Below are 23,519 nucleotides of genomic sequence, written 5' to 3'. Positions count from 1 at the left end.
TGCGCAAGTGGAAAGAACATGACCAGTATACACGTTGATGCTCCTCTGTTTGCAGGATCTTCAGAGTGCCACAGATGTTGCACAATGGCCACAGCCTCTCTGTTTACATTGGGAGGGGGGAAATGAGGTGGAGGGGTGGAAAGGGAGCTTGTGCGATTGTTCCAAGATCCCCCAGATGTTCTGCCTTCAAAAGGCCCTCCAAGAATGCCAAAGGTTTTCTGTAGAAACAGCGGTAATATTCTGGCAAGCAACTTATGTCACACCCACACTGTAAATTTAAAGCACGTAGCTTCCCCCCCCCCCCCGCCCCCAAATCCTGGGAAGTGCCATTTGTGTTAAAGGTGCTGGGAATTGTAACTTTGTGAGAGATTAAGAATCCCAGGATTATTTGGGGGAAAGTAATGTGCTTCAAATGTATTTAAAATGTCTGGTTACAGGAAAGCCCTTTTACAAAGGATGTTGATTCAAATACTGTAGCCATAGAGGGCTGTCAACCAGCTGTGTTGCCACTAAGTCACATCACTTTTCCTTTGTTTGGGCAATGGATCAGATCAGCTGGCTGGCCAATTCTATTCTGTTCTTTGGAGAAGGAGACGAAAAATGCGGCATTCCCTTTTCTCATCTGCCTCACGTTTCTACATCCTCTTGGCAAGAAATGACCCACCTGTCCTCTTCAATAAGTAACCTGATTTATTCAGCCATGAAGAAATTCCTCCTTGGCCTCAATACACCGTCACAGAAGATTGTGTTGTATTCAAGAAGAGCAAATTGACTGTACACTGGACAACACAGGCTCCCCTCCCCTCTCTTCCTTTGGCCTCCGAGAAGCCTTGCTGCGCACCTGAGTCAGAAATACTGTGGTACCCAACCCTTTCCATCACCATTTCCATCACCAACACTTCTGCATGCAGAAATCAAGGTTCAGCAGGTAACACAAGCCCATGTCCCCTGTCACATGTGAGAGGGGTGGTGGAGGTCCACCGATTGAACAAGAAGTGGGGGACCACACATCACACAGCTAGACCAGGCCCACAGTTCAGACACCATTTTTGAACTTATATTTTGCACGTTTGTAACTTAGATAGCAGTTATAAACCTGCCTTCATTTTGCTACTGTAATTGCTGGTTCAAGACCTGGATTATGTAAGTAAATACTACTTTTACTTCTTCATAAAACAATGTGTGTGATTGTTGCTTTTAAGGGGGAGCAAAGCTGTTTCTTCAGTTGTTCTGGGATGACACACAAATTGGTTTGGCTTATTGGCAGAGCCGTAATCGCTTAAAAATGAAATTCTGCATTTCCACATTCCATATGGAATATTCCATATTCCAAATCCTGCCTTCCATATTCATTAGGGGCCCCTTCAGGCTGGTCTTTTGATTTTGCAACTGTATTCTGCAACCTGTCATTGAAGCTGTAATAGTGCATCAGTCGTGGATTTATTCAGGAGCGTCCACACTGCTTTATTACTACTAGTTCTGCGATGCTCCCTCAGTTTTTGCATATTCTTGCTGCCTGGAGAGGCACTCTTGCGATATAGTGCAACGAAAACAGTACAAAACAAAACAAACCCCGTGAACATTTAAAGTGATGGGATTTCAGCACGACATGCACAGATTGGAAACAAAGCAGTAGGTCTGCCCCCCCCCAAAAAAACTTTCAGGCAAAAACAGCATTGAAAGGATCACCTATAACCATTGATATAACCATCATGAGCACAAGTCATTGTGAACGCACAGTAAAAAGGATGTCTTTTGGGGGACCCTAAGACCTGATATTCCTACCTCTCTCTGTAGAGGCTGAGTTGTACAGACTCAGTACTGGCTTATTGCATCAGTCACAACCCTTGCAGCTGGAGGAGATGCAAATCCAGCAGTTGCACAAGTAACTTTACCATTTGCATGATGTCTGTGGGTATGCAATAGTCCGGCCCATCAAATTGACTCTAGAACAGGACAGGCTGTTTATGCCGCTGCACTGCTTGCTTGCTTGCACAGTCTGAAGGTCTGGAAAGCCGGTTTGTTCTGTTCACCGATTGCACAGAGAAAGCTCTCTCTTACAAGTACAAACATGCAGTCTTCTTAATCAGTCACATACTCTGTAGCCTTTCTTTCTTTCTTTCTTTCTTTCTTTCTTTCTTTCTTTCTTTCTTTCTTTCTTTCTTTCTTTCTTTCTTTTTCTCTCCACCTTCCCTTCTTCGTTTTCTTCTCTTTCTTCTTTGGCATCCTCTCCTCGGGATCTTTATTAGGGTGCAGGGACTGAGAGGAGAAAGGAAAGATCCCAGTTGGAAGCTGGAAGGGGTTACTCTCTTCTGTAGGTGCTAAGGGTTAAGAATTACCTTTAAGAGAGGACTCCGTATTCTATTTGTAGCTGTTTTGTTTTTGTTTTTTACATTAGTTTCCCATAATTTACTGTATTATTAAAAACTTTATTTAAAAATATTAGAATCATAAAGTTGGAAGGGACCCCCAGGGTTCATCCAGTCCAACCCCCTGCAATGCCCAGTACCTGCTGTGCTCTGACTGGTTTCTTGACATGCTGGCCACATGACCTGGAAGCTGTACGTCGGCTCCCTCGGCCAATAACGCAAGATGAGTGCCGCAACCCCAGAGTCATCCGCAACTGGACCTAACAGTCAGGGGTCCCTTTACCTTTGCCTTTACAATGACAAGCCTGTTCACATTAATCATACGGACAACCTGCAACAGTGTTGCTGAGAGCAGATGAAATACATTCTGACCATGCTCAGAGGCTCCCTTTCCCCTGTTATTACAGGGTCGAGTCCTGGCACTGAAAACCAGATGTGGAGCTCTGCTCTGCTGAGCCCTTGCCAAACCTTAGCTCCGGTCTTCTTCCTTTTTCAGAATAAATGACACCACAGCTGGAGGCAGCAATGCTTTTGAATACCAGCTGCTGGAAACCACACGAGGGGAGAGTGCTGCTCTTGTGCTCGGATCCTGCTTGCAGGTTTCCCACAGGCATCCGGTTGGCCACTGTGAGAACAGGATGCTGGGCTAGATGGGCCACTGGCCTGATCCAGCGGGCTCATCTCAATTTCTTAATGTGAGTTTGCAATTTTTTAAAAAAGGATCTGCTCCAGCTGGGTAGTAGGAAGTCACACAACAGCTGCAAGAGATCTTGAGTCTGCAGCCCCTTTGTCCTGAAGTTGAAAGACTCCCAGCTCTTATACCTCCCACTTTGGCACACACGCGTTAGAAACAGTTGCCCAGAAACCGGCAAAACCTTGCAGAGTGTTTCCATGTGCGTGGAGTGGGGGAAAGCACACACAGGGAGGAAAAGAAAGCATTAAGCACTACTTCACCGCAAACCAGCTCCACGGGACAGTGTGCAGGGGCAGAGAAACCTTGGGGTGGGGGATGTACTCAAGGCCCAGCTTCCTTCTGCTGCTGAAGGCGGCTCTCTTATAATGGGAGGAAGGCTCTCAGCCACAGGGCGAAGGGGCTCTCCTCCCAAGGATCATAGCGGTCAACTTTCGGATTTGAAAATAAGGGATCAGCAGCCTCACCTGTCCCGGGGACAGTCTACGGCAGGCATAGGCAACCTTGGCTCTCCAGATGTTTTGGAACTGCAACTCCCATGATCCCTGACCACTGGCCCTGTTAGCTAGGCATCATGGGAGTTATAGTCCTAAAACATCTGGAGAGCCAAGGTTGCCTATGCCTGGTCTACGGTATAGCTAACAATCCAGGATAGCAGCGGGAAACGGCGCTGGAATAAGGGAATTTCCAGCAAAAAAAGGGAAGGTTGACAGCTATGCCAAGGATGCTGATTTTGCAAGTTAACTGGTAGAGCAGCCAGATCCCAGTTTGGGAAACTGGCATTGCAGAGGAAAGGGCCATAGCTCTGTGGTATCTGCTTTGCTTGAAGGAGGTCCCAGCTTGAATCCCCAGCATCTCCAGTTTGGGCTAGGAATAGACTCCTGCCTGAAACCCAGGACAGCTGCTGCCAGTCAGTGCAGGCAATGCTGAGCTAGACGGTCCAGTGGCCTGACTTAATATATATAAATTAACAAATAAGCATAACAAATGACAGGGCAGAAGGAAAATGTACAACACTTTAAGAGAAATATGGCACATGCTGCTTGCAACACTCTAATGTTTCAAAGATAGCATATTCAATTTGTTCTGCAGACAGTGGAATTATAGAGTTGGGAGGTACATCAGAGCTAATCTGATGAGATCCCCTTTTCCAGTAGAACTACTGGAGTATATCATATAGCCGAAGAAATATCAGAAGGCATAAATCAGGGATTTTGGAGGCATTTATTTATCTAGGAAATCTCACTATTCAAAAGAAAATTTCCCCAAGGAAACAGAACAACTTTTATCTGCTAGACTGGCCTTCTTTTGTCCCCAGGAGTGACAGCAAGGATCTGGCACCCGCATTATATTTAAATGTCTGTGACTAAAAGCTTGTTTTTTGGGGAATGCGATACATGACTGGGAATCGTTTTAAGCCATTATTAATTCACTTCATAGTTATAGTAACAACAGTGTTGGCCTCATTAGACATTAATGCGCCTGCCATTATTAAGCAGTGCCTGTATGAGATCAAGCATATTTCCAGGCACTAAATTGCCATTTGCCATGCTCAGTCCTGCTGCCAAACCCTCTGCCTTCTTCCTTTGTAACACTGCGGAAATCCACTCTTTCCCGACTGTCCTCTGCTCTTCGAGATCTCCATACACGCATGAACAAATGAATGAATGAATCTATTAATACGGTCGCAGACCAGCATCAACACATACAGTAATACAGATCAACACAAAGCATAACAAAATGCAAAAGGCAGTGTGAAAATAACGAGGATTTAAATACAAAAAATTAAAATCACTTCTTAACGGACTCCCTATAGTTGACATTTAGGGGTTGGGTCATTATGGGATATCACTTGCTTCCTGCGATTGATTGCAGACAAGCAAAATTTAGCTACATTTAATGTAGTCTTGGAATTCTTGTCCTCTAGCAGTAGTTTTAGACTATGATGATCAGATTCTTTCATGGACTTTTGCAAGACAGGTGTAATAAAAGTCAAACGTATATCGTCATACAAACGACAGCGTAAAAGTACACGTGAGGCAGTTTCTACTTCCATAGAGCCGCAAGGGCAGACCCGTGCAGTATATGGTTTACCCTCAAATCTGCCCTGTAGTAAGGCAGAAGGGAGAACATTGAATCTGACGAGGGTAAAAGATCGTCTGTATTTGGGGATCTGAATTTCAGACAGATAGCTTGCTGGGGCGAAACCTCTCCCATGGTCCCTTATTACAGAATATTTAGAATATTTTGCATGAACAAATAAAGCAAGAAGGGGACGACAGAGGACGAGATGGTTGGACAGTGTTCTCAAAGCTACGAACAGGAGTCCAACCAAACTGCGGGAGGCAGTGGAAGACAGGAGTGCCTGGCGTGCTCTGGTCCATGGGGTCACAAAGATTCGGACACGACTGAACGACTAAACAATGACGTTCCCTGTGCCACTATGCAAGAGTGTCTGCATGTCTGCAGTGCACCAGGGCAGAATTTTTGGTGTATGCTCAGCTTGAATGGTCCATGCGGTCGCATTTAAATTATTCCAGACTTTGCAGAAGAAAACTGAATCTTAAGTGAGAAGTTGTTACTCCATCAGCTCACATTGCAGTTTGTGTATTGGTTTAGTGATGTTAAGTTGCCCCAAGAAAGCCATATATATATATATTTTTTAAAAAAAACCCAAATCCAAGCATCTTTTTAAGAAAAAGGAGAGTTTATTGCACTTATCTGAAAGCACAATTGGGGGGGGGACCACATGCACAGGTGTACAGAAATGAAACTAAAGATGGTAAACATTTCAGACTGTTGGATGAAACATAATAAAAAAAACTTATTGGCTTAAAAGGGTTGTAAACACCAGCTAATACTGTATTAATGAACCAAGCAAGGTGCCCTATTACAGAGAATACAAACTAGCAAGCCAAGCCGTTATCATGAGGTCTTTTTTTTTTGTATAATATTTCAGTATTGTAACATGAACATCTCGTTCTTGGCCAGGAGGAGTGCGAAACAGCCCCGTTTCCACCCTCCAGAAGTTCCCGACTTCAGAGAAGTGTCTTGGATGCCTTCTGACATGTCACTTGCCGATGAAGCTCCCCAAACAGACCATCAAGTGACCTGGGTGAACCTCGGCAGCTGAGTTGGTTACGATCCAGTGGCAGTCTAAAAAAAGAAACTCCGAGGCCGGCTCCATATATAGGTTGAGGAAGGGATCGAGCAAAACAGATCAGGTCTCAGAGGGAAACAAATATGACCTGCTAGTCACCCTAAACTGAAAGGGAAGGAGCGTAACACTCATTATGCAAGCGCTTGTTGCAAAACAGGTATCTGCGGTGACCGAATGTTAAGTTCTCGATATGCAGAGGTGCCGTGTTCTTGGTTTGCAGTGGTTTCTCCCCAGAAATCTACCACAGGAAGGAAGGAAAGAAAGAAGGAAACAGGCGTGGCACTTGACCTGAGCGCTGGGTTCCCAAAGATTCTCCACACATGCCCCCCCCCAGTCCCTGCTGTTAAGTTGGCTCATCCACAGGTTCATTAGCAGCTGCTTAAAAAAAAACCCAAGGGTGCTTCTGTTCCTCAAATAAACATATCCTTAAAACTATAAGGGAAGGCTTTCCCACCCAAGCCACTGGAATTAACCTCTCTCCTAGAGTTTTGGGGTTTTTCTTTTTCTTTTTAAACTCTCCATGAAATATAAATTGCAGTGATTAGTAAATTATCAAGCACTTCTGCTGTAAACATCTCAAGTGTAAGACATTGCAAGATATAGCTAATATAGCTTTAAAAAAGGACCATTCTGAAGACAAAACCTAACCAATACCAGAGACTCTCTCGTGAGATGCAATTTCTTTATTTTCGTTTTGTTTCGTGATACAAAAGTGGAAATTCAGAGTCTCCTCCGGTTACAGTTCAGTCAGGCCAAGCATGGATCTCAATGGGCACCCACAGCCCCTCCCTTCATATTACAAGCCTGACTTTCAATGTTCTGCCTAATCCTCTCATGGGTATCTATGAAACAAAAGCCATTAGTGTCCCGGTTTTAGGCATACGAGGAGCCAATGCCTGCACAAATTCTTGGAGGAACCCCAACTTTTCAGCAAGGTTTGAAATTAGTAACTGCAGAGCAAAGGTTCAGAGGAACCCTGGAAGCTACGAGGAAAATGGTCCCAAGAGGTTTTCGCCTCAATTGCCAAACTGTGCCTTGCCTTGCCGCGTTGACTTTCTACTGAGAAGGGTTATCTCGTTCTGAAAAGTAACCGTCTTCCACCTTGCACCCATTTCCCCCTACGCGGTGTAAAAGTGCAAGGACATTAAAAAATGCATTTCTGCTGTTCAGCCTATGTCACAGACTTCCTCCCCGATGTCGCACAGATATTAATTTGCATGCTAGAGCAACATTTGTTTTGCTGCTAACGAGGTTAAATCGATAAGTATTTTTAAACGGTACAGCTACGGTAAAGACTTCTTAAAGCCAAGTTGCCCACCTCGCCCAAGAGATACAGAAACAAGACAACCTCACGACACAGTTTGGGGGGATATTGGACAAAGTCAGTGTTTTATATATCAAAGTGCTGATTGTTGTCAGACGCTGGCCCAACACTCCCACGTGCGTGTCCATGCTGTTATAGCGCTCCAGGTCCTTGGGGGCCTCATATTACCTCCCATTCGTCTTCATCTGAGTGAAAGGACATGGAAGCGTCGCTGTGTTTCTGCAACGTGTGGGAATGGCGGAAGGTCTTTGTGAGGCGCTGGAGGAGGCAGCCCGAAGGACCAACGGCCCACAGTTCATCTAGAGGAGTAGCTGGGGAAGAAAAAGTTGCCAGGTTCAATTTTAGCAGGCCAACAGGCAGGCTGTTAGCTAAGGAGCCCATCCCATTCCATACTACAACTCCCAGAAGCATTGCCTGCTTTGCATTGCTGTGTCTCCTGTGCTAAAGGTCCCGTTTGAAGCCTAACAGGTTCAACAGTTCAGCTGAAGGCAGGCTGGGGTGGGGAGTTGTTTAAATGCCACATGGAGGAAGGGCCAAAACAGACCTGATTCAACTGCCCACAAGAAGAGAGCGCCTACCACCTGATTTTTAATCACGTATGTGTGGCAAGCACACCCAAGGGGCAGCAGATGCATCACCACTTATGAGCCGGGTGCCAGGCTCTAGGTCAATTCCTTTCCACCTACTCTCTAGTAAGCTCTTTGCAAGGCTTTCTGTGGAAACCCGGTACAGTCATACCTTGGAAGTCGAATGGAATCCGTTCTGGAAGTCCATTCGACTTCCAAAACGTTCAGAAAACCAAAGCGCAGCCTATCGGAAGCCACAGAAGCCCTGTCCGACGTTCGGCTTCCAAAAATACAGGTGAAACTCGGAAAATTAGAATATTGTTGAAAAGTGCATTTATTTCAGTAATGCAACTTATTATTTTTTATTTTTATTTTTACAAGTGCTTTCTTTTGGAAATTCCACAGTAATAAAACAAATAGTTACAATAATACAAAAATAAACATCGCTATTACATTTCATTAATTACATTCCATTTATAATTGACCCACCTAACGACAAATAATTACAACAAATAAAGGCTTGACATATCTTGTTTTGCATGTCATGCATCTGTCTCATATATTGGTTTCACTTTTTAAATTGCGTTACTGAAATAAATGCACTTTTCGACGATATTCTAATTTCCCGAGTTTTACCTGTAGTTCGCAAACCGGAACAGTCACGTCCGGGTTTGCAGCATCCGGGAGCCAAAATGTTCGAGAACTAAGCTGTTCGAAAACCAAGGTATGACTGTATTCATCCAATGTTCTCTTTAAGAAGAGGACATTCAACACTTTGAAAACAACAACATAGAATTGTAGAGTTGGAAAGAAGGACCCTGAGGGTCATCTATGCCAACCCCCTGCAATGCAGGCATCTTTTGCCCAACACGGGTCTTGAACCCATGACCCTGAGATAAAGAGTTGCGTGCTCCACCCATTGAGAGATCCAGCTATGAATTATGCTCCTGCTCAGACCAGCATGCTTCATGTTTTAAGTACTGGATGCAATTGCCACTACAAGCCCTACAAGACCGTAAGAGCGTGTGTGTGTGTGTGTGTGTGAGAGAGAGAGAGAGAGAGAGAACAAAACACCACTCGCCTGTCAAACAAGAAACATTCCCTGGAATCTTCTTCCAGTAATCTCCTGCGGGGTTTTTATCCGTGATGCCGTACCGACGTGCTATGTCGCCATTCGGACAACGTGCCCAAACAGTCCTTGTACTTATCGTCAGCTGGCATGCCTGAAGCCCTGAAGCCAAAGGAGAAGTTTGGTCAAAGTACTGAAGAGCGAATACAAAAGCAAAATACAGTGTCAGTAAAGGGAAATGCAAAAAGAAGGCAGGGGAGGAGGAAAAGCCACACACTGCTTCTCCCTTTTCCTCTGCTTCTAATTTCATGGGGGAGATCTGGGAGATTACATACCGTATTTCCCAATGGTGTTTCAACAGCAACCAAATGATGCATGCAAAATATTCTCACCTGGAACCTGTTCCCAATCTGTGCCTACAGGCATCTCCTCTGTAATCCCCGTGCGAACATGGACGTTCCATTTGTTGTCGATCGCCCACAGGCTCTGGTCGTTGGGACTTGAGAACACACTAACCAAGTTGACTCCAACTGGCTGCAAAAGATAATACAATGGTCAATGCCATCCTCTGCCATTTGATACAAACCCTCTCTAATGGATCGGCACTGACTGAGAGGCGGGAAATTAAATTAAAGATGGAACTGCCGGAAGGAGTGAAGAGAAAGTGCTGAATGTATACTGGCAGTCAAAAGAGCTTCAGAAAACGTAGCATTATTATTATTTATTGCAGAAAGGAAACTCAAAGCAAATTAGATAACATTCCATTTGATCGCCTCTGGGAAGGCAAAACAAAAGGCAAAACAACCCACCCGTAAAATGCAGGCTCAATATCACTTTCTCCAAAAACCCAAAGTAACTAATGATATTTATATAACGCTTCTGTTTTAAAATCTGAACTCGGTGCCAAATTTCTGTTAAGCGTAACGGGAAGCAAATCTGTCCTGGAAAGAGAAATATGGTAGGCGGAAGACTCCATGACATACTGTTCTTACAAAGAGATTCTCTTCTCTCCATCTCTCGCTCTCTGACTCGCACACGTTTCATTTTTCAGGACTGCATCCTCCAGAAGTTTCCCATCGTGTTTCAATTTAAATATCAAATAATGCAGAATATGTCCGAATATGATACATGCGCACAGGCCCTTGCTATTTGCAGTGCCAGTGCCTTTTGCTTGTTTCGGCTTCTTATTATTTCTACATTATAGAATACACAGGCATTGTGCTCTGGAGTAAAAAGCTGCCTATCTGAATTATCGCCATTCTGCGCAACTCGATCTACACTCTATATATCTTAGCCTTTAGCAAAGTTACGGCTACCGGGAGAACGGACATTAGGAGCCAAAGAAGCTCATCCCCTTTCCAGTCAGAATCTGATCACAGCGATTGGGATGAAAAACTCTCCTCCAGCTCAAACTGGCAAGTGGCGCGAAGACCCCTTTCCCTGTACTGTGTGATCTGAACTACAAGAGCAGTGCGCAACTAATTTTCTGGGTGTGTGATCTCTCTTTCTTTGCACATAGCAAGATCTTGCCTATGCCCCGCTACTTTGCAATGCCGCGAAGACGGCAGCCTGCGAGTCACCCTGAATTCTGCCATTGCCCTAGGGACCCTTCCCAGGTCAACAGCAGGCTTTCATGCCAACGCAGGTGGCGCTGGGGGAAATGAGAAGGGGGTGGGTGATGAAGGGAGATTATTTACCTTTGTAAAAGGTAAAGGTAAAGGGACCCCTGACCATTAGGTCCAGTCGTGACCGACTCTGGGGTTGCGCGCTCATCTCGCATTATTGGCCGAGGGAGCCGGCGTATAGCTTCCAGGTCATGTGGCCAGCATGACAAAGCCGCTTCTGGCAAACCAGAGCAGCACATGGAAACGCCGTTTACCTTCCCACTATAGCAGTTCCTATTTATCTACTTGCATTTTGATGTGCTTTCGAACTGCTAGGTTGGCAGGAGCTGGGACCAAGCAACGGGAGCTCACCCCGTCACAGGGATTCGAACCGCCGACCTTCTGATCAGCAAGCCCTAGGCTCAGTGGTTTAGCCCACAGCACCACCTGGGTCCCCTTTGTACAAGAGGCTAAATTCCAGACACCCAAAAGCCTGAGGTTTCTACCAACATATGCAAAAGGCCCCCTCTCCAGCCTCTACCCAGGCAAGCAAGAAGCATGATTTGCAGTCCAAGGACACATTACAACCAGGTAAACACATTCAAGGCGGGAGCAGAGCAGAAGCAATGAGGGGCATGGCCTGGAGAGAGGCTGTGGCTTATGGAGAGTGTCAAGGGCCAGACTGAGAGCCTGCAGGGCTCTCCACCCTGGTTTTAGCTATCAATGAGGTTTAAATGTTTGGATGACTATGCATTGGGGATGGGGTGGAAGACGGGTGTCAGGCCGTTCTTAGCCCTGTATTATGATGTCTGGGTCCTGAACACAGACTGTTTGATCTAGCACACCATGCTCTGGTCTACAGATGACAACAAAATAGGGGGAAATTATCCGTATCTTATTCAGAACACAGAATTTCTTATCACTTTGCAGCACGCACAGTAAGCTGGACGGGCAGATAGCAAACATGTTGCTGCACACAGGGAGTCGAGTAGGAGAGTTTCGTATGAGGCTCTTCAGGGTGCCATACCCACACGATGTCTCCCACAGCCTTGTGTAGCTGCATGTTTGAGTATGAACTGCGAAATGCCCTCCGAACACCAACAGAAGCAATAACAAACATGAAGGAATAGCTATTGGGTATTGCAAGGGATCTTTTACTGATCACACATTGGCAGCCAACTTAGGAGATTTTTCTTTATGGGTCAAACACATTTACTTTTTCATTTTTCCTCCTTCCTCTGTTTCCATCCCCCCCCCCACTTCAAATCACATCCTCCTCACATGCATGTCGGCTAGTAATATGGAGTGTGAGCCAGACTCTTTTAAATCCAAGGCTGAAGTTTAAAAGACTCCGGTTGCGTGGTTGCTGAATCTTAGCCCTGCAGCAAAGTCAAGCACAGTGCCGCTTTTCCCCCCCCAATGGTTGAGGCATCTGACGAACTAGGCTTTAATTCGCGAAAGCCACAAAAAACCTGCTCGCTTTTAAATACACCACATGCTGTTGCTTAGTCTATAAACCTATTGCATTTATGAAAAAAAATACTTGTATACTGCATCATAAAAAATATCAAAGCGGTTCATAAGCATTACACACACAAACACACACAAAAAAAACCACATACAAAATTTAGGGTGGGGGATCATCAGCTAACTATTACAGGAAATATTTTCTTAATTGTCTGCGTAAGCCTGGCAGGACAGAAAAGGTTGCCCCACAAGTATTTGAAAGTTAAGGCAGAAGACACCTGCTGAATCTCTGCTGGACGAGCATCCCATAGGACTGGGCCGATGAGACTAAAGGCTGTTTCGTGGTGATGTCAAACGAGCCTCATCAACTTGGGAGGATATAGGGTGGAATTGAACACTGCGCTCCTCCTCCTGTTCCACCGGTGCAGGCCATTATTATTATTATTATTATTATTATTATTATTATTATTATTATTATGTGTGTGCCCCAGTGACACAATGGGTCAGCGCATCTGGCTGCTAAACAGAAAGTTGGTGCTTCAAGTCCACCCAGGGACGGTTGTGGGCAGGATTCCTGCATTGCAGGGGGTTGGACTAGAAGACCCTTGGGGGTCCCTTCCAACTCTACAATTCTATGGTTCTATGTATACCATCCTTTGTTCAAAGAACACAGGGTGGTTTGCAACAGAAAAATACAAACTGAGATGACAAAATATATAATATAGAAACACCCCCCCCCGCCACCCACATTGTTCTGGGAGATCCTTCCACACATCCCTGGGAAATTTCAAGGCATGCATTGGGGGGGGGGGGAGAAGGGGAGAAGGTAAGGACGCCCTTTTGTGCAATCAGATGTCCTTGCACAGGGCAAATCCTGCCCTTAAGTGTTCAGAAACAGTACTTTTATTACTCCAAACTCGGGATAATTATTTAGAAATCCTTTCCAGCCTTTAATAAGCCATTCATTCATTCACTCACTCACTCACAACACACATGTTGTGAAAAGAAGGCTGAAAGGTAAAATGGAAGTGAGCAAAAAAGAGAGAAAGAAATAAGGAATGAAAAAGCAGTCAAATATGGATGGCACAAGGAAGATGAGCTAGCCCTTCATCCCAAGGCTCTTCGTCTCAAAGCGACCACCAAACAGGGGCTACATTGGGAATCACTTGAGGCAGGATGCGTGAGCAGGGCCCATCGCTGACCTTTATCCTGCAATCTCATTTTACAAGCTTCATTCCCAAAAGTACAACTGGGCGCCTGGGGGAAAATTTAGTGCTGCAAGTTTGAACATGTGCTTAGGCAGACACGTGGATGTCCTCTTAAAACCCTTAAACAGATCCACACTCTGCTCTGCTGCATCCACCTTCTCCTGGGTGTCCACTCCACTCTATTAAAATAATATTTTTAAAGCCCATATATTCCTTGACCTAAAGGCAATTATTTATTATTATTGAAAGTATTTTTACCCTGCTCTTCAGCTGAAAAGGTCTCCGGAGAGGGGTTACAAGGATCGGTAATAAGATGATGGCTCAGTCGTTAGAGCACGGGACTCTTAACTTTTCAGGGTTGTGGGTTCGAGCCCCATGCTGGGCAAAAGATTCCTGCATTGCAGGGGGTTGGACTAGATGGCCCTCGGGGGTCCCTTCCAACTCTACAATTCTGCGATTCCATGCTCCTTGTGCAATACAGAAGACATGGCACAAAAGGAGAAAGTGACTGGGAGGGAGGAGGGGAAAACAGCAACACCCACGCACTCCTGCTTTCTGGCAAGGAAGAACGAAGCGTGCTCTTTGCAGCTGCTCCCTTTCCGGCCAATGGATGGGGCTAGGTCCACCTTCCCATTGCTATGATGTTCTTCCTGGGAGGAACCTCTTTGTGGCTTTTGTGTTCAAGTTGTAGAAAGCCGAGCATGCTTCCCTTCAGCTCTGCATTCCTGGGGGTGATTTTGGCACCCATCTGCAAGCTGCGCTCACGTGTCCAGGCAACCAGAGAGACTCATGCATGGTCTGAAGCACCCTGCATAGCTGCAAAGATGAGCATGTCTGAGACTGCCCAGTTTCTGAATAGAAGACTTCCGGGAACCATGTGCACACTGATAACCAGTCTTATAGGAGACCAGAATTGCCTCCTTTCACTGGCAGCAAGCAGCTCTTCCAGGTTCTCAACACTTTTAATCGATACCGAACCTGGGACCTTACGCATGCGCCGCTTGTCATCTCTATGCCACCAAGTCTTCCATTGATTTGTTAGGATCCTGCCTTATAGCCACATTGGGTGGGTGCGTTGTGGGAGATTGCCAAGCAGGATGTCCCTTAACAATAAAAAAAACAGATTAAAGCAGCTATAGCTGAGATTCAGATCAGCGCCGCAGTGCTGCAGGAAGGAAGACATTAGCCTTTTGCCCCCATGTCCAAGCTATTATTTGCCCAATGTTGCAAAATATTCAGGTACCCACAAGCAGGGCCGGATTTAGCTTTGATGAGACCCTAAGCTACTGAAGGTAATGGGGCCTTTTATATGTCCAGCCTTCCTTTCTCAACAACAATTTGTCGCTTTTTTTGTGTTGAATATATGCTATATGAAGTGTGCATGCACACGAAAGCTCATACCTATGACAAACTTAGTTGGTCTCTAAGGAGCTACTGGAAGGAATTTTTTTATTTTTTGTTTCGACTACGTTAAACCAACACGACTACCTACCTGTAACTATATGCTATATGGTAATTTATGGACCTAATAGGTTTCTAAAGCCATTTGCACGTAACAAAATATGTATTTTATCAAAGTAATTTGTTTTTTATCTTATATTTTGGAAATGTACATTGTTGTTTTTTCCCTTTAATTTTTTTGGGGGCCCCCAAGAGAGTGGGGCCCTAAGATATACGGTAGCTTGTTTAGCTTATACGTAAATCCGGCACTGCCCACAAGGCAGGGAATTGCGTGTGTGCACATGTGAGAGATTTCATTTTGGTAATCAGTGCAAGGATTAGGGGAGTGGGTAGAGAGAGGAACATTGAAACCTGCCTGGCAAATCTGAAGTACCCCGCATATCTCCTTTGATCTTTTAAAAATAACCTGGGAGATCTCTTCACAGACCTCCCCCTCCCCCAATCCCTCCATTACAGTTTTAACTTTTTAGATTCATTATGCCAGGACTAGCTAACTGGTGGCTCTCCAAACATTGCTAAACAACAACTCCCATAAGCCAATGTCCAGGGATGAAAGGAGTTGCAGTGCACCAACATTTGTGTGTGTGTGTGTGTGTGTGTGTGTGTGTGTAATATTAGTTATCACTATGTTATGCTCAAACAGTTCAATATTCATGTTATTACTCCTCAAATTTTTATTGTACTTCTTTCTAGAGAGGGTGCTTCCATCCCATCTCCTTTGCGTCCTCACAGCAACCTTGCAAGGTGGGCTGGGCAAGAAAGATAGCGACTGGATCAAAGTTATGCCAGTAACCTTTGTGGCCTAGTGTGAATTTGAACAGGGGTCTTTCATCCACTAAACCACACTGGCTCTAAATAGAGGTAACTTTCTCGCTCCTTTTTTGCAGATATGGCTGTTTTGGTACAGGGCGAGGCGATAAAATACTGTCAAGTGTCTACTCTAGTAGGTACTCTAGTAGGCCTCTCCTGGTATGCCCCGCGGAGGACCTTAAGGTCCACAAATAACAATATTTTGGAGATCCCGAGCCATAAGGTGGCTAGATTGGTCTCAACTGGGGCCAGGGCCTTTTCAGTATTGGCCCCAACTTGGTGGAACGCTCTCACACAGGAGACCAGGGCCCTGAGGGATTTGACATCTTTCCGCAGGGCCTGCAAGATGGAGCTCCTGGCCTTTGGGCTGGACTTGGTCTGACCACTATGTTTTTCCTCCCTTATGGTTTTGATTTGCGCCATTTTAAAATGAGGCTGCATTTTTTTAAAAAAATAAATCTAAATTGTATTTTAATCAATTGTTTTCCTTTCTTTTACATTTTATTGTAATTTTATTGATGTCAGCCACCCTGAGCCCGGTTCTCATTGGGGAGGGCGGGGTATAAATAAAATTATTATTATTATTATTATTATTATTATTATTATTATTATTATTATTATTTATTACTGGTGGACTGTTTCATTATCAGAGTCATGGCACAGAATTCCCCAATGCCTTAAGAAATTCCGAATGCAAGAGGCCCACTTGCACACTCCACTTTAGTTAAGCATCTCTCCTGGATTCCCTTTCAAGTTGCTGCAGTTTATTTACAGCAGTGTTTACATTCCCTGTGTCATCTGAGATAAAGATCAAGAACACCTGAGAATTGGAAAGAGTGGATCATCCACCAGCTGTCCCACTTACTTGAGCCACCACCTCCCGCCTCCTGCCCGAGACATAGTAGAAAACTAAAAAAGCTACGAAAAACATATTCCAACACCAAAATTAGGATAAGCCGCTCATCCTGCATAAGCAAGTAAGGCAACACTCGTTTTATTACGCATTCTTGCTTCTCTTTCTTTAAAGCCAGAACAAAAAATTCCTTCCAGTAGCACCTTAGAGACCAACTAAGTTTGTCATTGGTATGAGCTTTTGTGTGCATGCACACTTCTTCAGATGCCAGAGTCAGTCTCAGCTTTAAGCAGGACCAAGCAAGAGAAGGTAATCGTGAATTAAGTTGTTTATTATTTCATTTTTACCATCATGGGAAGTAATATTTAGATTTGCTGCCTAGGCACCAAAATGCAGTGGGCTTTCTTTCTATGCAAGTCGTATAAGGCAATGCATAAAACAACAACAACCACCAGATATCCACATCATGAGCCCTTGATAAAACAGGGATGAGTAATTGAAGAACACTTTCACAGATGGAGGTCTCTCTCTTGCCATACTAAATAGTGCACATTTTCTTACTTAAGCACAGCACTGAAAGACAAGGGTGGGGAGGGGGGGGGCAGGCGGCGAAAATGATCGGATGCAAAGATAAATCAATCTAACGATGTTCATGGAAGGAAAGTTTCCAGGAGACCCTCTTGCACCATCCCACCTGGAGGGGCTGTGGGGGAGGGATCCAGGTAGCTGCAGGAATTGGAAACCCTCCTTCTGCAAACTTGCCTCAGGTTAAACTCAGCACCCAAGTCCAAAGTGAAGAAATATATTCAAAAACTTGAAACGACCGTATCATGGAAGCACCATTATACACCTTTAGGCATCAGGCGAAAACCTTCCTCTTCAACCAGGCCTTTGGTTGATTGACATTCAATGCCATTTTAAATGTGTTCTGGGAGGGGGTGTGTGTTATTGGTTTGATTCTGTTCTTATTTTTATTATGTATTTTGTGCTTTTTGTATTGCAATTTTATGCTATGACCCGCCTTGAGATCTAGGGATGAAGTGTGGTATACAAATTTAATAAATGGTGATGTTGATGATGAAATCATCAGGATCAGACATCCCATTAAAATGCACTGGGAACTAAACACAATCATATACTAAACATCATCAGGATCAGACACCCCAGTGCATTTTTAATGGGGTGTCTGATGATTATGGCGCTTATATTATAATAATAATTACAATTATTACTATTACTCTCCCCATCTATTATGCCTACAGATTACAAGAATTGCTAAAGGAATAAAACAAAAGGGACTTCATTCTACCCAACAAGAGTGTGCTGGAAACACAAACACACACACACACACACAAACACACACACACACACACACACACACACACACACACACACACACACACCATCTAATATTTATAAGTTGAACAAAATCTGATTTATATGGTAAAAGTATAGAAATGCTATTGTGCTGAATGAAAACAAAGAGATAATGGATTTACTTCTGGGATGCTCAGATGCTGGAGCAGAGAACAAACCTGACGGAGATTTAAAAGTGCACTTCTCAGAGAGCCAAAGGGCATTCTGACAGCTTGTTTGTATACTGTTAGAAGTCCAGAGCAGAACAGGCTATGTTTTGATAAACAACTGTTCCATATTTTAATAGCTCCCCAGCCTGTCATTTTGCTGACCGCTGATCTCGGCTCAGCAAACAGAAAAACAGGATGGTAAACAGCCGATCCGCTTTCACATGAGAGGGGTCGCGAGCCATCCCACAAGCTGCGTAGAGAACACGATGAAAGGAACATGTGCACATTTATCAGTTATAAGCCAGCATTTAAAGCCAAGGCTCAGAGTCACAAGGAGAGGTAAGGTCTAGTTACTCCAATCGCCAGCCAAAATCCAAGGAAGGCAATGTTATTTTAGGCGACAGATTTATGATCCGTATCAACCCTGACAGAAGTCGTGTTGCCCTAGAATTTGGGAGTGTTACACAAGTGGCGCAGCTAAAGACAAAAAATCAGCCACTTGCAGGCAAATTTCATGACTCACAAGTTCTAAGGAACAGGAAATTATTCTATCTGGCTGAAGGATCAGGCTGTCCCACCTCACTGACCGAGGGAGCCAGCATTTGTCCGCAGACAGTTTTTCTGGGTCATGTGGCCAGTATGACTAAGCTGCTTCTGGCGAAACCAGAGCAGCCCACGGAAACGCCGTTTACCTTCCCGCCAGAGCGATACCTATTTATCTACTTGCACTTTGACATGCTTTCGAACTGCTAGGCTGGCAGGAGCTGGGACCGAACAACAGGAGCTCACCCCGTTGTGGGGATTCGAACCGCTGACCTCCTGATCAGCAAGCTCCTTCTGAGAAGTAGTTTCTAGTAAATAACTTTGCAATTGTTATCATACAGCCTATTATGTTAACGTTTTTTTTTCCAATTGGATTTGCATGATATAGGCATTCTGATGGTTTTGAATTAGAAACAAGGCAACTTGTTTTTCTACCTGGATTGGTGGCTCAATCATGATCCATGCAGGCAGCATCAAACTTGGGTTCAGCGGCTGGGTCCCGACCCGGAAGTAGATTCCACCACCGCTGTCACAGGCCCAGATGTGCTGTTTGCCGCATGCCAAACTTTTAAGCTTCACAGCACCTAATTGAAAAAAAGAGAGGCAGAGGGGCATCCAGTCATTCAACCAGCCATCTTCAGTTCCGATTTATGACACTAGTTAGGGTCGAACTACAAAGCCACTCTCCGTTTCCCCCTTCATTTCCCCCTAAATCAGCTTCAGGAAGAAGAGGGGGGAAGAGGAGGATTGGACACCCCTTCCCCCAATGCTGCCGTTGCAATAAAAAAAAATCAGAGCCTTCCATGGACACTTGAGACTACAAAGAAAAATGATGGGCGGCAAACTCTCTTTCCTTAGAGGTTCTTTTTAAGCAGAGCTTGCATGGCCACCTGTCATGCATGATCTGGTTGAGATTCCTGCACTGAAGGGGGTTGGACTAGATGACCCTTGGTGTCCCTTCCAACTCTACAGATTACCTCTCACTGGATGCATGTGAGAATATGGACCCTCTCAGCAGAAAATCCAGGCCTGAGCTGCACGGCTGACATTTTGTGCACCATCCAGGAAACGGAGAGAACGAGTTGGGACTTGGGCTTGTAAGATTTCAGACTTGTGACCCTTGTGCAGATGTTGGACATTGACTTTTGCAGAGTCTGAGTGCAGGCCAGGCACGAAGGATCCACTGCCTCGCCCGCCCCTGCCCCATGTGTAGCCACTACCTGGGAAAATTCCCCTGAACTGAATCATTTGCACAAGAGAATGATATGTCTACTGTAAGGCGGGCATAGAACATTTCACTATGTTAGCAACGCAAAACAAATATGAGAGCTGACTGGTGGAAGGTGCAATGTCAGATGTTGATTCTGCTTGTTTAGCGAGTCCTTTTCACTGAAGTTGGTTTGCGGGGTAGCTTGGTTGGTACAGCATAAGACTTATTTCCAGGGTCACGGGATCGAGCCCCACATTGGGCCAAAAGATCTTCCTGCATTGCAAGAGATTGAACTCGGTGACTCTTGTGGTCCCTTCTAACTCTACAATTCTATGAAGTGCCTTAGGATAACAGGACACAATGAAGTCCACAAATCACTGACATTTAAAACAATGATTATCAAAGAGGAACTGGTGTGGGTGGGGCGGGACCCTTCATGCAATGCAACTGGTCCAAACTAGAGCTGCAACTTTTCGCATGACGTCGAGTGAACTCTCCCAGGGAGCCGGTTTGTGCTTACAGACCAGGCCTATAAATACAGGTTTGCGCTTAACATTCCAAATGTTACTAGCAAACAGTGGCTGCCGAACTATGGAACAAGTACTTCAGAGCTAGCCCTGCTCTCATTTCTAGTATGCAACGCAAGCAAGGAGCTCTTCCTCCAAAAACGATTGTGCCGTCAACAGGTTATTTTTATTCCCAGCCGTACGGCGGCACCATAACTTTCCTGCTTCCCCCGAGGACTGAAATAGAAAAGTGTAAAGCTGTGAAGCAACTCTCTCGGGTCATTAGGCAGCCCTCCATCAACAAGAGCACTTGTTCCTAGAAACTTCAGCTATGCTATTTACACTGGAAAAAGGCACTTCAAGGAAAAGGGGGGGAAGCACCTACGGTTTATAAAGCAAGGTCAACCTTCTCATGTTTAGTGCTTCTATATTTTGTAGCAGAAACACCTGGATGGGGGGGGGGGGGAATAACACACACACTGACACAACAGACAGCAATGCAGTTATGCAGTGCACAAGTAGCATCTGGGCAACATGCAATGGTGGAGGAAGGGGAGTGCGGGGGGTGCAGGCCGTCCCGGGTCTCATCACTGACAAAAATATCAGTTTAAAAAAATAAAATAAAATAGGGCTCACGAAACTTTTTAGGTCAGTCAACAAACGTTAATGAAACATGGCTGGCACTGAGCGCCACACTGCAGGGGCCGGCACTTACCGCGGGGCCTGCAGCAAGCCTGAGCCACGCGTCTCTCCTGGAAGTGACGTGGTGGCTTGGGCACCTGCAGGCTCCACGCTGCCTGAAACGGCAGCGTGGGACTTGCCTCTGCCCTCCGCCTCTCCCTCCGCCGCCCTACAGCTAGGGGGGAGGCAGTGGAGAGGCTCCGTGCAGCACCCGCCCCCCCCCCCGCCGCCATGGGGCTATGCCACTGGCAACATGTCCCAACTTTAAAAAACAAACACATCCCCACACCCCCAAGTGAGTTGCACTGACTAACAGAATGTTCTGAGCTGTGGCTGGGAGACATCCCATTACACATATAGCAGGGCAGGGCTGTCTCTAGGCCCGGGTCCAGTGGCGTGGGGCTTCAGGCCACTCTCCGGAGGCGCACGGGCCTGGGGCCGCCTCAGCCACGCGCAGGGGCGTTGCAACAGGGGGCGGGCAGCGCCCCCTGGCCCAGGGCCGGCCCTGCGAACAGGCTCAGTTGTACAGGGCCCTAGCCCTCCAGGCGGTAGCCACGCTGCGCGCCGCGCCCGCCGCGCTGGGAAACGGGGTGGGGCGGGGGCACCGCAGAGATCAGTCGCACCACGGCGCCAGATATGCTTAAGACGGCCCTGTAGCACGGGTTAGCAACCTGTGGCTCATGGGCCACAAGCAGCCCACGGAGGCCGTTTAAATGGCCGACGAGCCGCCCCTGAACCGAGCTGCCCGCTCAACAAGTCCCTGCGCGCTGCACTAAACTGGTGCAGCACGAAGCGGGGACTCATTTCTGGGGCACCGAAAATTGTACCTGCGCAGACGGAGATGCCAAAAATTGAGTCTGCGCAGACACGATCCGGCCCACGGAGCAATCTCCGCGGGAGTGAACCGGCCCTGGCGAGGTAAACTTTGCCAACCCCTGACATATTCCTAGTTAAGAAAGAGAAGTCCAAAATACTAAGTTGCATTAAGAACTGCAAGCAAGGAACATGCCCTTTTGCCACACAAGCCGCAGGCAAATTTCCACCTCCCTTGTAATCTTTAAGGCAATTTAAAAGAATGCGATGGTAGTTTAACGTTCTCGAGTATCAGAGTGGCATCCTGTTCTATGGGACAGCAGCAATGCGTGTGGGTTTTTTTTTGCCTCTCTTGTCAATGGCTTAATTCTCACATCACAGCAAGACAAAGCATGGCTTCTTACTGCAGCCACACAAATGTGTGGGATCCCAGAGAGGAGCTGACAGTCACTTTACTCTTCTCTTTCTCTCTTTTTTTAAATAAAATAAATCCCATGTTAGGCTAAGCCAAGGTTGGGCTAAGGTTGATGTCTGAACTGAGGCTCATGGCTAAGGTCTCTCCTTGCTAACCAAGAGCTGTAGGCAAGGACAAACTTTGACTACAACTTGATGTTCGGCCAACATGCTAAGCCAAACCCGTGGTTTCTGTCTCTTGTGTGCAAAAATGGAATCTGCGCTCTTCTCCTCAAAATGGTCGTGGCAGAATGCAGGTACAGTGGAACCTCAGTTTATGAACACCTCGGTTTATGAATTTTACGAACGCCACAGACCCATCTGGAACGGATTAATTCACTTTCCATTACTTTCAATGGGAAAGTTCGCTTCTGTTTATGAACAGACTTCCGGAATCAATTGTGTTCATAAACCGAGGTACCACTATATATCCCTAACACAATTGTGGCTTTTAAAAAAAGGCCTTTGCACCACAGGTGTGTGGCAGAAAAGAAAGGAAATATAAATTGAATTAAGTAATAGGTCTGTAGGGAGAAAAAGAAAGAAAGAAAGGATTCACTGAGGGGAAAACCTATCAGAATTTTTTTTTTTATCTGCATTGTTGCTCTTGTGGTATTCAAAAGAACTCAGTGGGAAAGTGCTCACTTCCTTCGCGTACAGAATAAAGATAAAATCTCTCCAATTGAGGGAAATGGCACTAGCTTTGTACTGAGTTTGCAGTCTAGAAACTCCTGCACAAATGGGAGAAGCCCACATGTACGTCAAAGAAAGAGACCACAGAGAAAATGGGGCCGGGGGGGGGGAGCGGCGGCTCAGAAATGTCCCAAGGTTCCCTAGAGGTTGAAAGGGATACCAATATGCTAAGGGATGAAATGACGATTTAAAGTGGCTTTATTCGAAATGGGTTAAAACAACCAGGGTGTTGAGCATCTGAATTCTCCCTAGCTTTATTCTCATATAGTTTCTTCTTGAATTCTATCTTTATTTTAGCACCGTTACATAAGACCTGCCCGGCTCAAAATAGCCGTGGGGTGGGGAAGAGAGTCATCGGCATAATTCTGCTGCTCCTCTGGGTTTGACATTCAGCAGCGCTATTTAAAATAAAGTCTTGTTACTCCTCCCAGCACAGACATACTGGATCACGGTGGCTTTGGACCTCAGCGGTTCAGCTGTTGGTTTTTGATCTAGCTAAGCATCAGGGCTCT

General features: G+C 45.6%; 1 protein-coding gene and 1 long non-coding RNA gene across 2 annotated transcripts in view; both read right to left on the bottom strand.

Moving 5' to 3' along the window:
* Nucleotides 1–2,167: 2,167 nt before the first annotated feature.
* On the bottom strand, nt 2,168–2,744 carry LOC148687736 (uncharacterized). The gene is made up of 2 exons (XR_015950865.1): nt 2,510–2,744; nt 2,168–2,259 (listed from the first exon to the last, which is right to left on the bottom strand). It is a non-coding gene; the product is annotated as an uncharacterized LOC148687736 (long non-coding RNA).
* Nucleotides 2,745–6,888: 4,144 nt separating this feature from the next.
* The window catches only part of TECPR2 (tectonin beta-propeller repeat containing 2), a 49,114-nt gene continuing 32,483 nt past the window's right edge, over nt 6,889–23,519 (bottom strand). The window contains exons 18-21 of the mRNA XM_035105651.3: nt 19,087–19,235; nt 9,572–9,713; nt 9,192–9,341; nt 6,889–7,855 (exon numbers count right to left, since the gene is read on the bottom strand). Coding sequence (XP_034961542.2) covers nt 7,704–7,855; nt 9,192–9,341; nt 9,572–9,713; nt 19,087–19,235 — 593 coding nt within the window. The 3' untranslated portion in view covers nt 6,889–7,703. The remainder of the gene's footprint in view (nt 7,856–9,191; nt 9,342–9,571; nt 9,714–19,086; nt 19,236–23,519) is intronic.

This window comes from Zootoca vivipara, chromosome 1 (genome assembly GCF_965207765.1).
Source record: "Zootoca vivipara chromosome 1, rZooViv2.hap1.1, whole genome shotgun sequence".
NCBI lineage: Eukaryota > Metazoa > Chordata > Lepidosauria > Squamata > Lacertidae > Zootoca > Zootoca vivipara.
This window is presented reverse-complemented; position numbering and strand designations above follow the sequence as displayed.